General features: G+C 44.1%; 1 protein-coding gene across 1 annotated transcript in view; it reads right to left on the reverse strand.

The window, feature by feature from the left end:
- Nucleotides 1-17,717, reverse strand: part of LOC124718754 (multiple epidermal growth factor-like domains protein 10) — a 105,746-nt gene that overhangs the window by 66,274 nt on the left and 21,755 nt on the right. The window contains exons 2-3 of the mRNA XM_047244368.1: nucleotides 11,735-11,854; nucleotides 5,587-5,759 (exon numbers count right to left, since the gene is read on the reverse strand). Of these exons, the coding sequence (XP_047100324.1) occupies nucleotides 5,587-5,759; nucleotides 11,735-11,854 (293 nt within the window). The remainder of the gene's footprint in view (nucleotides 1-5,586; nucleotides 5,760-11,734; nucleotides 11,855-17,717) is intronic.

Consider the following 17,717-nt stretch of genomic DNA (forward strand, 5'->3'; position numbering starts at 1 on the left):
TGCGAGGCTTGTAGTAATAGTTTTAAATATGGTTCTAGGGCTTAACGCCCGATTTTGTTATCGTATCTCCACAGACATTCTCCAACTGTGCCAGGTGGGGTAACAAGTAAATCATAAACCGCGCGGACAATAGCATTTGATTCGCACTGTCACGGAATCAAATATAAACACTACGAGTCGCCGACCATCGCGCAAGTGTCGCCTGCATACCACTCAACTATATCATATTTGAAAATGTTAATAGTAAAAAAAAGATAATACAACTTCCTGTAGTAGTCTACGATCCATACCACATTTGATCGGAATTGTTCAGCGGTAGGCCGGCCGTCGTGACCGAGCGGTTCTAGGCGCTTCAGTCCGGAACCGCGCTGCTGCTACGGTCGCAGGTTCGAATCCTGCCTCGGGCATGGATGTGTGTGATGTCCTTAGGTTAGTTAGGTTTAAGTAGTTCTAAGTTCTAGGGGTCTGATGACCTCAGATGTTAAGTCCCATAGTGCTCAGAGCCATTTGAACCATTTTTTCAGCGGTAGATTCAGGAAAACATAATAGAAAAAAATGGCTCAAATGGCTCTGAGCACTATGGGACTCAACTTCTGAGGTCATTAGTCCCCTAGAACTTAGAACTAGTTAAACCTAACTAACCTAAGGACATCACAAACATCCATGCCCGAGGCAGGATTCGAACCTGCGACCGTAGCGGTCTTGCGGTTCCAGACTGCAGCGCCTTTAACCGCACGGCCACTTCGGCCGGCAAAACATAATAGAGTTATTTTCGATTTAATAATATTGGTATTAGTGTGAAAGTATGGATTAAGCACGGTATTATTTTGTAAGCATTGTTCTGATTACACTGAATCATATTACGTTTCACACATAATCAATAGAAGGATTTTCGCAAGTGTAATAAATTTCAAAAGTGATACAGTAAATAGTTTTATGAAAGACTAAATATTTTTCCCTAGGTCGCGTAATAGCCTTCAATTAATAAATGCATTACACACTTTGTGAAGTACCGTACGTTCCTCGTCAGGGCACAAGCTATCTCATACCAAATTTCAACGAAATCGTTTCAGCGGGTTAGTCGCAAAAACATTAAAATGGTTCAGCACTATGGAACTTAACTTCTGAGGTCATCAGTCCCCTAGGACGTAGAACTACTTAAACCTAACTAACCTATGGACATCACACACATCCATGCCCGAGGCAGAATTCGAACCTGCGACCGCAGCGGTCGCGCGGTTCCAGACTGTAGCGCCAAGAACCGCTCGGCCACTCCGGCCGGCACAAAAACGTAACAGACGGAGTTAATTCGCGTTTATGATATTAGTATGAAAGTATGAAACGTGTAGATTGAACACGTTGAGGACTGTAGAAGCATTGTATTTTAGCTGTCAACCGCGGCTGCGCTTACACGTCAGAAAAATGAAATGAGATGTGCGTACGGCTTTATTGACCAACAGAACCCGGTCGGTATGTTAGGAAGCTTGGTGGATTTATTTCTATTTCACACCACTTCGGCCACTTACGCGTCGATGATGATAAAATGATAATGAGGATTACACGCACACGCACAAAGAGGGAGAGAGAGAGAGAGAGAGAGAGAGAGAGAGAGAGAGAGAGAGAGAGAGAGAGAGAGATGAGCAGAAAAAAATCCGGTCTAGTCAGGAATGGAACTAGGGACCACGTGATCGAAAGTCAGCAGGCCTACCCACACGACCAACAAGTGTCGACGCAAAATTGCATGCGTGTCAGAAGTTATAAGGTATTTGTGATGCTGAGCGGCTAAAATACAACATGCTTGTGGCTGATATTATTATGGAAGTATGAATTAAATACGTAGAGCATTGTGTATGCATTGTATTCGTTACGTTATTTTTATTTTCATAAATATATGAAGTACAAAAGTCAAAGAGTAAATAACTTTATCAAAGAGTAACTTGTTCCATATTTCGTATTACATTCTACAAATCAACAAAAAATATTGTACTACAGAGTTTCTAAAGTAGCCCAAGTTCTTCCTCAGAGTTAATATATATCCATACCAAGTTTTATCAATATGGGTTCAGCGGTTTAGTCGTGAAAGCGTAACAGAGCTACTTTCGCGTTTATAATATTGTATACTAGTACATTAGTATTAGTATGGATGTATGTAAGTATGGCATGTGCACATGTCAGAGAAATCATTTGACTGTGTCTGGCACGATGACCTAATTTATAAGCTAGGTCAGATAGGGTGCCCAGTACGCATTGTCTCGATCATTGACTCCTTCCTTACAGGACGACAGTTGTTCGTACAGAACAGAGAAAAGTTCAATCATGGACGGCAGATTGAGGCAGGAGTCCCGCAAGGCTCGGTTTTAGGTCCTATCCTTTATACCATATACATGAATGACATTCCTAGGCAGATCGGCGAAGAGACTGCTTTCTCTGCCGATGATGCCGCCATATACAGAAGTAGTTTCAGCCGGCCGGTGTGGCCGAGCGGTTCTAGGCGCTTCGGTCTGGAAGCGCGCGACCGCTACAGTCGCAGGTTCGAATCCTGCCTCGGGCATGGAAGTGTGTGATGTCCTTAGGTTAGTTAGATTTCATTAGTTCTAAGTTCTAGGGGACTGATGACCTCAGATGTTAAGTCCCATAGTGCTCAGAGCCATTTGAACCAGTTGCAGCCTCCTCAATATGGGCCGCCACCTATAAAAACACCTCGACAGGATTACACAGTGGTGTAATCGGTGGACGATAAAAATCAACTCCGCGAACTGCCAGGCAATCTATTTCTACTTCACGTCCAAAATCTAGCTCCCTGATCGTTAACTCGCCATTAACTGCAGAGAACTGACCTGGAGAAACTCAGTAATTTAATTCTGTCTTGAAATATATCGACACCTAATGTAGAACAGGCATCTCACCACTGCTGCTCACTCCTCCACAGGTTATATCCCCTGCTGAAAGGTGACGGATTAACCGTACAGTGTAAACTTGTCCTCTGGCGCCAGCTCATACTTCTGGTCATCTTGTATGGCTCGGAGGTATGCTCGACGGTGTCAGACACAGCACTAACCCGACTGCAACGTCTCCAGAACAAAGTTTTCTGTGTCATCGCAGGCACACATAAGAGACATTCTAGGTCAACCCACCATTTACATACTTACGCATGACAAATCCAGAAAATTGGACGAAACAACACAAACTTCACCCCACATTCTCATTCAGAATTTAGGACACGAACCACCAGAAGCTTCTCAGAAACGCCCAAAATTAACCGTTCTACATCACTTTATGGACCAATGACACACAAACAAAACACTACACATTTTACAGCGCAAAGTCAAGCGCCGGCACGGCAGTCGGGACCGACAAAGAAGAGAAGGCTGTGAGAAGAGGTCAGCCAATAGCAGGCTGGCAGACCCCTCTCCAGGACGACAACACGACAGCAGCAGCCCCTAAGTGAGGAAATGTGTGCCACGACCGAGTGGTGACGGCCCAGTTCAATAGCAGCTTCAGGACTTGTGATTTGCGTAGCAGCGTCAATGCTGGATCACTTCGCTTATACAATCTATGTGGCACAGATTTGGGATTGTTTATACTGAAGATTGATTATTTTGTACGTCGCCCTTTGTTTGCGACACATCTGCATAATTTTCAAAGTATTGTAAATTTCCTTTTGTAATAAAACTCATTATTACTACTGGTTTGATTGTCTTGCGATCCGAGTGAGTAGCCTTCCTAGACACCAGAAATCACATGCTTACACACTGAAAACACACAAACACAGCCCCAATCCCTCATGTTCACCAAATTTCCTACGCATTCTGAAGTCAGACGGCCACAAACCAGTGGTACCTCATACACAACATAAACAATCGTAGCCTTCTGAGGCGCCCTGATTAACTCCGCAGGATAGAACAGGTAGTTGGAATTGTGGAAAGGGTCCAAAAGGGGGCTGTCAGTTACACTCAAACACATAACTTTATTTAGTTGTCCAAAGAATACAGCAAAAATTTTTGAACTTAGTTATGGGCTGAATAGGCCACACTACTTTATGCCTTCAGGACACAACCACTAAAATTTAAAAACGGCTGAAAGCCATTAACTTAAAATTCCGACTCAAAACAGAATATTTAGAAGGCAGAAAGCCTCACGTAAGTAGGTTCTGTAACTTGGCTGAAGGCCCAACAAATCTAACACTTGGAAGGCGAACAAGTTTAATTTAAAGACGGCTGAAGGCCCATGATTTAAGACTGCAGGTAAAAATAATTAAAAACACACACCCAAACACACACACACACACACACACACACACAAACACACACACACACACACACACACACACACACACACAAGCGGCAGAAAGCATTATCTTCAATTATGCTGTAGGTCCCACACAGTCTGATACTTGAAAGAGAAGAACTTTAATTTAAAAACGGACGAAGGCCAATGACAAAACAACTAAAATAATTTTTAGTAGGCAGAAGGCCCAAAGATTTATCTTCAAACAATATTTCATACAGCCTGGAAGCCCAAACAATGCAAGACTTGACAAGTAAGGAACTTCCAATTTTAAAGCGGCTCAAGGCCCATTATCAAAAACCCAACTAAAGGCATACAAATTCAAACCATCGGCTATGAGCCATTAAAATACACAATCAAACACCGATAAGAAAATGCAGTACAGCCAGCGGCGCTCAGACGTTTCTGGGGGTCGGTCTGCACTTTAAGTATCAACGTTCGCTTAGGGGAGAAAGGTAGTCGGCCCAACTATATCCAATCCGCCTGCAACCCAACCAAGAGACACTCAACGGACCCACCGACAAGACGACTTGCTTTGCACCCGACCAGTGCACAAGGAACTCCAAAGCCAAAACGTAAAAGGCGTAGCCGCCCACAACCAAGTATGCATAAGCTGTCAAAGCTACACACACGTGTTGGACAGCGACAACACGGTGAGGAAAGGACACTGCCTGAATTTTACGTCAGCCCCCAGGGCAGGTAACCTGAACGCTAACGGCCACAAGGCAGAAAATTCCGCTGGTGCACTTGGACTTCAAATAACCAAAGTACAGATAAACCCCACCGGATGGTGGCCAAACTTTCGCCATCTCGAACACTCGCTGTTGCTCACAGGAATACCGCCAACAGCCAATCATGAAAACCAGCGGCACAATGTGAACAGACTGGCTTCGGTAATTAAATCACCACTCAACTTTGGTGTCCTGGGTCGGTGAGCCACGAATGTTGTAGCCATCTGAACAGCTCCCACACACACAAAAACTGCGTAGAGACCGCCAGCGGGCCTCGCCCACTGCGCCGCGCGGACATTTCCTGGGTAAACGGCTAGTGAATAAACAAAAACAATGTGAGTAGTCAGTAAACTTTAATTACTCAATTACACTGAATTTCAGGGGTTTCGTTTTGTCACGCTGTAAAGCCTTTGTGTTTAACGGTGATTTGAGCTATAGTTCTGAAATGAAGCACATAAGCACACATGTCAGACCCTTGTACTCTGTTGTTTTCACCGTCTTTATCGTCAGGTGCTGTAAGGGGAGAGGCCAGTGGTGAATTGGTTCATATTCCCCGTTCAGTCCCCGCCGCCCATCACACCCCAGAAGCACTTGTTGCTGATGCCCGTCATCATGCCGTACCCCGGCCAGCAGCGACACGTCTCCGGAGCCACGCAGTCCGCGTTGATGCAGCCGTTGGTGCACACCGGCTTGCAGCGGATGGGGGCCTTGGACCTCACCTCAAAGTCCGTCCTCTCGTCCCTGCAAAAAGGAAACAGTGGGTACACGTACTAAAGAGACGGACACACGTTCTCACCATATCGCAGTCTTAAGCACAGGTTTCCATGAATGAGAATAAAAGCAAAAACTGGACGTAGTTATGCAATTGGGAACCAACGATCATTTTTCAGATTTGTAGTTCTCTGCTGCAGACTGTGATGGAATATGTGGACTACAGTCAGTTCCACAAGAAAGTGTACGCCGTTATCTGTATGAAAAAAAAAAAAAAAATACAATATTACACTTAAGGCCAACGAAACTTGTATAGGCATGCGTATTCAAATACAGACATATGTAAACAGGCAGAATGCTGTGCTGTGGTCGGCAACTCCTATATAAACAAGTGTCTAGCGCAGTTGTTAGATCGGTTACTGCTGCTACAGGTTATCAAGATTTAAGTGAGTTTGTGCGTGGTGCTATAGTCGGGGCACGAGCGATGGGACACAGCATCTTCGAGGCAGCGACAAACTGGGGATTTTCCCATTTCACGAGTATACCGTGAATATCAGGAATCCCGTAAAACATCAAATCTCCGACATTCCTGTGGCCGGGAAACATCCTGCGGTGAACGGGACCAACGACGACTGAAGGGCAACCCTTCCGCAAGTTGCTGCCAATATCAATGCTGGGCTATCAACAAGTGCCAGCGTATGAATCATTCAGTGAAACATCATCGATATGGGCTTTCGGAGCCGAAGGCCCACTCGTGTACCCTTGACGACTCCACGACACAAAGCTTTACGCCTCGCCTGGGCCTTTCAACGCCGACATCGGGCCGTTGATTGGAAACATGTTGCCTGGTTGGACAAGTCTTGTGCAGCGGTATGGTGACAACCTCATGAACCCAATGACCCTGTATGTCAGCAGGGAACTTTTCAAGCTGGTGGAGGCTCTGTAATGGTGTGAGGCGTGTGCAGTTGGACTGATATGGGGCCCCTGATACGTCTACATACGACTCTGGCAGGTGACACGTACGTAAGTGTCCTGTCTGATCACTAGCATCCATTCGTGTCCATTCTGCATTCGACGGACTTAGGCAATCCAGGACAATGGGACACCCCACACGTCCAGAATTGCTACGGAATGGCTCCAGACACACTCTTCTGAGTTTAAACACTTCTGCTGGCCACAAACCTCCCCAGACATGAACATTATTGAGCATATCTGGAACGCCTTGCCACGTGCTGTTCAAAAGAGATCTCCTTCCCCTCGTACTCTTACGGATTTATGGAGACCCTTGCAGGATACATAGCGTCAATTCCGCCAGCACTACTTCAGACAAATTCGTCGAGTTCATGCCCCGTCGTGCTGCGGTTCTTCTGTGTGCTTCCGGGGGCTCTCCACGTTATTAGGGAGATGTACCCGTTTCTTTGGCTCTTCAGTTTATAAATATATGCTTACATGAAAATACATGCTATTACCAACTGTACAATCTCTAATAGTTAATCGAATCGCCGCCGTTACGTATTACAGCTTTGCATCGTTTTGACATGCTTTTCACGAAATTGCCTGCGTATTCTCTCGGTTCCGATCACCATATCGCCCTGACTTCATATGACTGCTGCCTCAAAGTAAATATTGGCTTTCTCTTCCGCTGCTTTTTAATATACGACCAAACATTTTCGATGGATTTGCATCGGGAGACATTGAAGGCCAATCGATCGTGGACGCCCCATCTCTTGTTTCCACGATGTACAGAGATGGCTGTTATGTTTAGGATCATTATCCTCTTGAAGCGCATAGTTTGCCTCGTTCGGACCAAATAGCTTCTTAACGGACCTCAGAAGGCATTTTTGATAAATATTACACATGTTTTCGGCATTTCAATTGGCTGTAAGCAATAACTGCATAACTGCAGCCGTCGAAACGAAGCATTCATCTCTCACACCACTGTTTATCTATACGCTGCGCAAAAGCGCATGGAGTACAGATTCTTGGCCACTAGCAGACATGTCTCTGCGGACGTTACATTTGAAATTATGGCTACACGTTCTTGTGCAACTGACTATACGTCTTGCACAATAGAATCAACTCTATTCCATAACGTACTGTTGTCTAGAGAGGTCTGAACCAACTACGAGTTGCTGTACCCATGTGGCAATGATCTGCAGTATCTAACCAAATCCATGTAAGAATGTCACATATTGATTTGTTTTCGTACTCGAGCTGAAACATAAGTAAGTAAGTGGCAATTACGAGGACTGCATTTTCTTGTATGTTATTGTTTAAAAAGGCATGCTGTTGTCAGAGATGTTATCCAGAGGAACGTCCTTGGTATTTGTGTGTGTGTATGGCAGAAAATACTGAAAGCAGTCATTTTGAGGTTAGTATAACATTGTTGCACTTTAAGCATATAATAATTATTAGTGGCTGTATTATATAACATTAATCATTAAGTTATATTAACATCTGTAAGCCACAAAATATTGTAGAATGTAGGCCTGTGTCATTAAACACATCACTGTCATCCAACAAGCCAGAATGAAAAGCATCCTCTTCAAATCCATAGAAAAATTTGGAGTACATTGCCGTTACAGAAAGAACATAGTCAACAGAAAGCATGACATACTCAACAGCAAAGGTAATTCGCTGGAACTTCGTTAAATGAAAGCAACCGAGGGGAAACCTTATTCAGTATTTAGGAACAAGAACTTCAACTAGAATTTCGTTGAAGTAAATATCCAGCGAAAGTCTGCAGGCCTCCCGGAATCCTCGCCAGGCCTAACAGTATTCTTGATACCTTTATGTTCAAATGTTAAATGAATATAATGATAATTAATTGAAACCTTCAGCTGGCGACAGGTGTTGTTGATATACCTCGATGGGGACAGCTGAAAATCTGTGTTCCGACCGGGACTCGAACCCGGGATCTCATGCTTACATGGCAGACGCTCTATCCATCTGAGCCACCGAGGACACAGATGAATAACGCGACTGCAGGGACTTAATCCTTGCACGCTTACCGTGATACCCACATTCCCAACTGTCCACAATCTACATTCGTAATGTTCCTAACAGATATTTGCCCATCCACTCATTACTCGCGCCAACTAGGTGTGTTCTTTAGAAAACAGTTACTATCTTCATATATAGCTAAATCATTATCACTGCCAAAAATTACAGGGCATAAAATAGATAATACATCTCATTCCAGGGTATGCCGGACAGTTTTATGAAAACATTATGGATGTTGTTGACGGCGTTGATGGTACACTTTATTTCACTTTGGAGTAGTTTTCAAGCACGTCCGCGTGTAAAAGAGTCGTATGGGCATATTTTTGTTGTTTTGGTCTTCAGTCTGAAGACTGGTTTGATACAGCTCTTCATGCTACTCTGTACTGGGCAAGTCTCTTCATTTCCGAATAACTCCTGCAACCTACATCGCCAATGGATTTGCTTATTGTATTCATCTCTTGGTCTCCATCTGCTATGTTTGCCTCCCATCGTTCCCTCAAATACTAAACTGGTGATCCCTTGACGCCTCAGAATGTGTTGTACTAACCGATCCCTTCGTTTGGTCAGGTAGTGCCACAAATTTCTTGTCCCCTCCACCCTCCCCCCCCCCCCCCAAATCTATTCAGTACCTCCTCATTAGTGAACTGATCGACCCATCTAATCTTCAACACTATTCTGCAGCACGACATTTCCAAAGCTTCTATTCTCTTTTTTGGCTGAACTGTTTATCCTTGATGTTTCACTTCCGTAAATGGCTACACTCCAGACAAATACCTTCAGCAACGACATCCTAACACTTCAATTTATATTCGATGTTAACAAATTTCTCCTCCTGCAGAAACACTTTCCTTGCCATTCTCTATCCACAATCGATATCCTCTCTCTTCGGTCATTATCAGCTATTTTACTGCCGAAATGGCAAAACTTAATCTACTAATATCAGTGTCCCATTTCCTAATGTAATTCCCACAGCATCACCCGATTTAATTAGAGTACATTTCAGTACCCTCGTTTTGCTTTCGATAATGTTCACATTCTTCTTTCACAAGACTATCATTACTGTACTATCCATTCCCTTCAACTGATCTTCTAAGTCCTTTCTAGCGTGAGAGAAATTATTGCCATTTGCAAACCTCAAAATTTTTATTTCATCTCCCTGAACATTAATTTTTTCTCTAAATTTTCATTTAGATTTTTTACCGCCTGTTCAGTGTTTCAACACTGTCAAAAGCTTTTCCCAAATCTAAAAATGCTATGAACATAGGTTTTCCTCCTCTTAACCTATCTTCTGTGTAACGTGTGTAGTCAGTACTTACTCACGTGTTTTAACATTCCACGGAACTAAGTGATTTTTCCCAGTGGTATTACGTTATTTGTATAAACTAAAGTGTAAATGTTCGTTTGTTCAAAATCGTGCATCTCCGAACATTTTTGACCAACTGCTTTGAAATTTTCACAGTACTTTGCATCTTAATACAGGTGTGTTTCTAGTTTTGTTTGTAACAAAAATACACTATCATTAAATTTATAAAAAAATTATGTATTACTTATATTAAAAATAGATATACTAAAACAGGTAGCATGGAGAGCTGCATCAAACCAGTTTCTGGACTGAAGACCACAACAACAACAAAAACAGATGCGTATTCCAATGCAACGCTGTGTCAAAATTTCAAAGCATTCATTCGGAATCTTTCAGAGATTTGGGATTAGAAACATTTACAATTTTTATATATATGTATATGTTTTGTACATGTGTAAGTTTTTGTACATGTAAAAGTTTTTATACAAGTACAGTCATAGATGTTTGTTTCTTCAAAGTCTCTAATCTCCAAAAGTTCTTTATGGATTGCTTTGAAATTCTCACACAGCATTGCATTCGAATACTCTAGTGTTTTTATATATCTACTGGAACAGAGTGGTTCATGAAGATATGCAAATATGCAATAGTTACGGAATTACGGCTAACAAAAGATTTTGCCTGAAATTTAGCAACATCGCTAACAGGAAGCCATCGCAAAACTATACGAGGTTAAAGTAAAGCACGATTTCCGTTTATTTTGTTGCTATTGGTCTGGTGAATCTAATAAAATATGTCCCAGAAGTGTATCTGCAGTAGTTTACCGGAACATCCAGAGAAGCAAACATTATTATACGAGTAAGTTTGTTTACTTTCCATTAACAATATAGAAACGTCTATGTCATTGTTGTCAACCGTTAGTGAGTTGTTTCAGTCGTTTCCTAACCTTGAAACGAGTTAGTTTTCTGTATTCAGTGAAAGAACTCAATAGCAACAGTGCATTTAAGTGATACCACGTAGTAACTCTCGTGGTTTGCAGATTATTTATGAAATGCGGACGCCTTTCAAATTTACGACAGGGGAATACGCCGATATGGTGTTTATTTGTGGCAAATGTGATGGTAATGGTAGGGCTGCAGTTTACGAATATCGCTTACGTTATCCATCTCGGAGGATTCCGAATGCACGAACCATTAGTAGAGTATTTCGAATCTTCCGGGAGACAGATTCTCTACCTAGCGTCATAATCAGTACGAGCACTCGATACATGAAGACGATGACGAGGATATTATCGATGCTGTTCTACGTAGACCAACAACAACAACAACAAAATAAATGGAAATCGTGCTTTTCTTTAACCTGGTAGAGTTTTGCGACGGCTTCATATTCACGAAGTTGCTAAATTCCAGGCAAACTCTTTCAGTAGCCTTAACTTCGCAACTAAACATTTGCGGACCTATGTTTATATGAACTTTTTTCTTTAGTTTTACTTTTAGAATAACATAACGCCGGCCGTGAATGTTTACATGCTATGATTACTGGAACGTGTGCTTCCTCTTGTTTCTTTTCCATTTCTGCAGACCGAGTCACACCAAAGCGTGGCTGGGTACAGCTAGTGGCTAAATAAGTAGGTAATTATTGGCACGGAAAACATTTTAACTCGTGTAGTATGTAGTAGCAGTAGTGTCCGAATGGTACTCACTTGTAACCGCGGCCGCAGTTGCACGTGTTGTAGCGAACGCACCCTCCTTGTGGACAACCAGAGGGGCACCAGGGCTTCCACTTGAGCAGGTCTTTCGTTGGCGGCGGCTGCCTCAGCTGCCTGTGGTGGAGAAGCAGACAACACAGTCAGTCACGCCTCGATGCTGCTGCTGTACTCCATGTACAACTTATCGTAAGGTTCTACATCTACATCTCCATACATACTCCGCAATCCACCATACGGTGAGTGGCAGAGGGTACCTCGTACCACAACTAGCATCTTCTCTCCCTGTTCCACTCCCAAACAGAACGAGGGAAGAATGACTGTCTGTATGCCTCTGTACGAGCCCTAATCTCTGTTATCTTTGTGGTCTTTCCGCGCAATGTAAGTTGACGGCAAATACTGGAGATTTTAGCCTCATCATGCGAGAACATCTAACTTAGACCTTTCTAGGGACTCTGATACTGTCGACCATACACTGAGGTGACAAAAGTTATGGGATACTTCCTAATATCCTCTCGGAAATCGTTTTTCCCGGCATAGTGCAGCAGCCATGGACTCACCAAGTTGTTGGAAGTTCCCTGCAAAAATACTGAGCTATGCTGCGTATTTGGCCTTCCACAACTACGAACGTGTTGACAGGGCACGAACTGACCTCTCGATTAGGTCCCACAAATGAAACTTCCTGACAGATTAAAACTGTGTGCTGGACCGAGACTCGAGCACGGGACCTTTGCCTTTCGCGAGCAAGTGCTCTACTATCTGAGCTACACAAGCACGACTCAGGCCCCATCCTCACTGTTTTACTTCTGCCAGTACCTCGTCTCCTACCTTGCAAACTTTACAGAAGCTCTCCTGCGAACCTTGCAGAGCTAGCTCTCCTGACAGAATGGATACTGCGGAGACATGCCTTAGCCACGGCCTGGGGGATGTTTCCAGAATGAGATTTTCGCTCTGGAGCGGAGTGTGCGCTGATATGAAATTTGCCAGCAGAGTGAAGCTGTGAGCCGGATCGAGACTCGAACTCGGGATCTTTGCCTTTCGCGGGCAAGTGCTCCACAATCTGAGCTACCCAAGCCCTGTCACCACAGCCATGCCCCATAAATGTTCGATTAGATTCATGTCGATCGATCTGAGTGGTCAGATAATTGCTCGAATTGTCCTGTGTATTCTTCAAACCATTCACCAACAATTTAGGCCGTATGACATGTCGAATTGTCTCGAGAACATGAAGTCCACGAATGGCTACAAATGATCTCCAAATAGCCAAACATAACGTTTGCAGTCAATGGCCGTTTCAGTTGGACCAGAAGACCCAGTTCAGTCCATGGATACACAGCGCGTACCATTATGAGCCATCACCAGGTTCCACAGTGTCTTGTTGACAACCTAGTCCAACGGCTTTGTTGGTCTGCCACACACTCGAACCCTGTCTCTTAACAATTGAAATCGGGACAACTGACTACGGCTTTCCAGTCGTCCAGGGTCCAAGCGATGTGATCACGAGCCCAGCAGAGGCGCTGAAGAAGATGTTGGAACTGTTAGCAAAAGCACGCGCGCTGGTCGCCTGCTGCCACCGCCCACTAACGCCAAATTCCGCAGCAGTGTCCTAGCGGATACGTTCGTCGTTAACCTCATCTTGATTTGGGCGGTTATTTCACGCGCTGCTGCTCGTCTGTTAGCACTGACACCTATAGCAAACGTCAGTGTTGTCGGTCGTTAAGTGAAGGCCACTGTGCTGTCTGGTGCGAGAGATGATGGCTGTAATTTGACATTTTCGGCAAACTCTTGAATTCTCTGACGATTTCGAAAGTGGAATGATCCATGCAGGTAGCTTGAACTACCATTTCGAGTAGTTCAAAGCCTGTTAATTCTCGTCGTTCGGCGATAGTCACGTCGGAAACCTTTTCACACGAATCACCTCGGTCCAAGTGACGGCCCCGCCAATGCTCCGCCCTTTTACACCTTGTGTACGCGTCACCACCACCGCCATCTATATATTTGCATATACAGGGTAGCTATCCCATGACTAGTCACCTCAGCGCAGATGAGATGATTAATAACATCTAAACCTACATCCATACTCCGCAACCCACCTGACGGTGTGTGGCGGAGGATACCTTGAGTACCTCTATCGGTTCCCCCTTCTATGCCACTCTCGTATTGTTCCCGGAAAGAAAGATTGTCGGTATGCCTCTGTGTGGGCTCTAATCTCTCTGATTTTATCCTCATGGTCTCTTCGCGAAATATACGTAGGAGCGAGCAGTATACTGCTTGACTCCTCGGTGAACGTATGTTCTCGAAACTTGAACAAAAGCCCGTACTGAGCTACTGAGCGTCTCTCCTCCAGAGTCTTCCACTGGAGTTTATCTATCATCTCCGCAACGCTTTCGCGATTACTAAATGATCCTGTAACGAAGCGCGCTGCTCTCCGTTGGATCTTCTCTATCTCTTCTATCAACCCTATCTGGTATGGATCCCACACTGCTGAGCAATATTCAAGCAGTGGGCGAACAAGTGTACTGTAACCTACTTCCTTTGTTTTCGGATTGCATTTCCTTAGGATTCTTCCAATGAATCTCAGTCTGGCATCTACTTTACCGACGATCACCTTTATATGATCGTTCCATTTTAAATCACTCCTAATACCTACTTCCAGATAATTTATGGAATTAACTGCTTCCAGTTGCTGACCTGCTATATTGTAGCTAAATGATAGAGGATCTTACTTTTTATGTACTAGCAACACATTACACTTGTGTGCATTGAGATTCAATTGCCATTCCCTGCACCATACGTCAATTCGTTGCAGATCTTCCTGCATTTCAGTACAATTTTCCCCTGTTACAAACTTTCGATGTATTACAGTATCATCCGCGAAAAGCCTCAGTGCACTTCCGATGTTATCCACAAGGTCATTTATGTATATTATGAACAGAAACGGTCTTACGACACTACCTTGCGGCACACCTGAAATCACTCTTACTTCGGAAGACTTCTCTCCATTGAGAATGACATGCTGCGTTCTGTTATCTAGGAACTCTTCAATCCAATCACACAATTGGTCTGATAGTCCGTATGCTCTTACTTTGTTCGTTAAGCGACTGTGGGGAACTGTATCGAACGCTTTGCGGAAGTCAAGAAACACGGCATCTACCTGGGAACCCGTGTCTATGGCCCTCTGAGTCTCGTGTACGAATGGTGCAAGCTGGGTTTCACACGATCGTCTTTTCGAAATCCATGCTGATTGCTTCAGAGTAGATTTCTAGTCTCCAGAAAAGTCATTTTACTCGAACATAATACGTGTTCCAAAATTCTACAACTGATCGACGTTAGAGATATAGGTCTACAGTTCTGCACATCTGTTCGACGGCCCTTCTTGAAAACGGGGATGACCTGTGCCCTTTTCCAATCCTTTGGAACGCTACGCTCTTCTAGAGACCTACGGTACACCGCTGCAAGAAGAGTGGCAAGTTACTTCATGTACTCTGTGTAAAATCGAACTGGAATCCCATCAGGTCCAGCGGCCTTTCCTCTTTTGAGCGGTTTTAATAGTTTTTCTATCCCTCTGTCATCTATTTCGATATCTACCATTTTGTCATCTGTGCGACAATCTAGAGAATAAAATGTGAAACAGATCCGTATCCACTGTCGTGACTTACCCGTGTGAATCGTTGCAGTCAACCGTGCCCCCGGCGGCGGGCTGAGCTACTAAGCAGGCAGCAGTGAGGGCGGCGACGCAGACTACCAGCGGTGACATGACGGCGACTGGAGAAGAAGCAGCGGTCTACGGCGATTGTCTGCCCGTGACAATGGGACCAATCTCGGTATAATTTATAGAGCTCGAAAGCTGGTTGCGAGTGCTGTTGCGGATACCGCAGATAAACGGTTCTATCTGCAGGGCCCGCCTTTCCTGTCTGTGTTCGCTTCCGCTGGTCGCGTCGAGGAGAGAAAGTTCCGCTTAGATTCGCTAGGTAATCAAGCTTGGCGGTTTTGGAATGATATGTAGGAATGGGTAGTCGATTCGGCGGAGGAAGTGCTAACGAGACATGGTGCGTCTTCCTTCTTGGAAGCACACCCTCAGAAATGAAAGTATCTCGATGTACACTCTAACAAGGGGCCGCCAATTGTGAAATTCAGATTCGATTCATACTCCGCATAATGAAAGCTCATGGCCAGAGGTGTAATGTGACAAAGCACCAAGATGCACTTCTCAGCCGTTGTCGAGAAAATCGACAGTTGAAAGAAACCGTTGCGGTGAAATACTCTCTACCATTAATAATTTTCTACAGCGGCGTGGCGCAGCGGTAAGTGCTCGGGTTCGTAGTCCGAAGGTCGCCGGATCGAATCTCGCGCCATGCGACCTTTTATTTTTTTTTTAGTATTTGTTTTTTTGTAATTCAAATATATATATATATATATATATATATATATATATATATATATATATATATATATATATATATATATATAATTCCCGGCAATCAGTTGCAACAATTATGCATATAATAAGTTGTTGAAAGTCGTTTGTCGTGGAAAAACTGGCGACTTCGAACATCATTATGTTTTCCGCAAACAAAGTTGTATTTCACAAATGTTATTAATTGTCTTCATAATGTTAACCACGTATAGTTAACGGAAGACTTAGAAACGATATTCCGAAACGAATACGTATAGCGTAAGTCAAACGTTCGAATTAGAATAGAGACCCCACGAACACAAATTTGCTGTGGCAGGTATGAAATATAAACTCCGTTACTCGCTCGTTAGACTTGAAGGACAGATGTTGAATGGGCCGAAACGAGCCACCGCATAACAGCGTAGTTGCCTGCTAACTTCGAAAGAGGGTAGATGCGGTCCCTAGCGCAACTTATAACATCGCCGAAAATCAGTGCGGACGGGAGAGCTTTGGTACACCCTGTTAAAAAAACGGAAAAATGGAGGCGGTACAATTGGAGAGCGATCCATCTTCACCAACATGCATAAGCATGCAGCGCCACGACGCTGTAGAAAATTATTAATCGTAGAGAGTGTTTCACCGCAACGGTTTCTTTTAACTGTCGATTTTCTCGACAACGGCTGAAAGTGCATCTTGGTGCTTTGCCACATTACACCTCTGGCCATGAGCCTTTATTATGCGCAGTATGAATCGAATCTGAATTTCACAATTGGCGGCCTCCCCTTGTAAGACAGAAATGAAAGGACTCACCACCAAGGAATTATCCGAATGGGGCAGAAAGTAACGTTCATGTACGGGACAAGCAGCGCACGTGTACGGGACAAGCAATCTACGTGTACTTCTACATCTACGTCTACATTTATACCCCGCAAGCCACCAACGGTGTATGGCGGAGGGCACTTTACGTGCCACTGTCATTACCTCCCTTTTCTGTTCCAGTTGCGTACGGTTCGCGGGAAGAACGACTGTCTGAAAGCCTCCGTGCGCGCTCGAATCTCTCTAATTTTACATTCGTGATCTCCTCGGGTGGTATAAGTAGGGGGAAGCAATATATTCAGTACCTCATCCAGAAACGCACCCTCTCGAAACTTGGACAGCAAGCTACACCGCGATGCAGAGCGCCTCTCTTGCAGAGTCTGCCACTTGAGTTTGCTAAACATCTCCGTAACGCTATCACGCTTTACCAAATAACCTTGTGACGAAACGCGCAGCTCTTCTTTGGATCTTCTCTATCTCTTCCGTCAACCCGATCTGGTACGGATCCCACACAGATGAGCAATACTCGAGTACAGGTCGAACGAGTGTTTTGTAAGCCACCTCCTTTGTTGATGGACTACATTTTCTAAGGACTCTCCCAATGAATCTCAACCTGGCACCCGCCTTACCAACAATTAAATTTTATATGATCATTCCACTTCAAATCGTTCCGCACGCATACTCCCAGATATTTTACAGAAGTAACTGCTACCAGCGTTTGTTCCGCTATCGATTAATCATACAATAAAGGATCCTTCTTTCTATGTA

Source organism: Schistocerca piceifrons, chromosome 10, assembly GCF_021461385.2.
Source record: "Schistocerca piceifrons isolate TAMUIC-IGC-003096 chromosome 10, iqSchPice1.1, whole genome shotgun sequence".
In the NCBI taxonomy this organism is placed as follows: Eukaryota; Metazoa; Arthropoda; class Insecta; order Orthoptera; family Acrididae; genus Schistocerca; species Schistocerca piceifrons.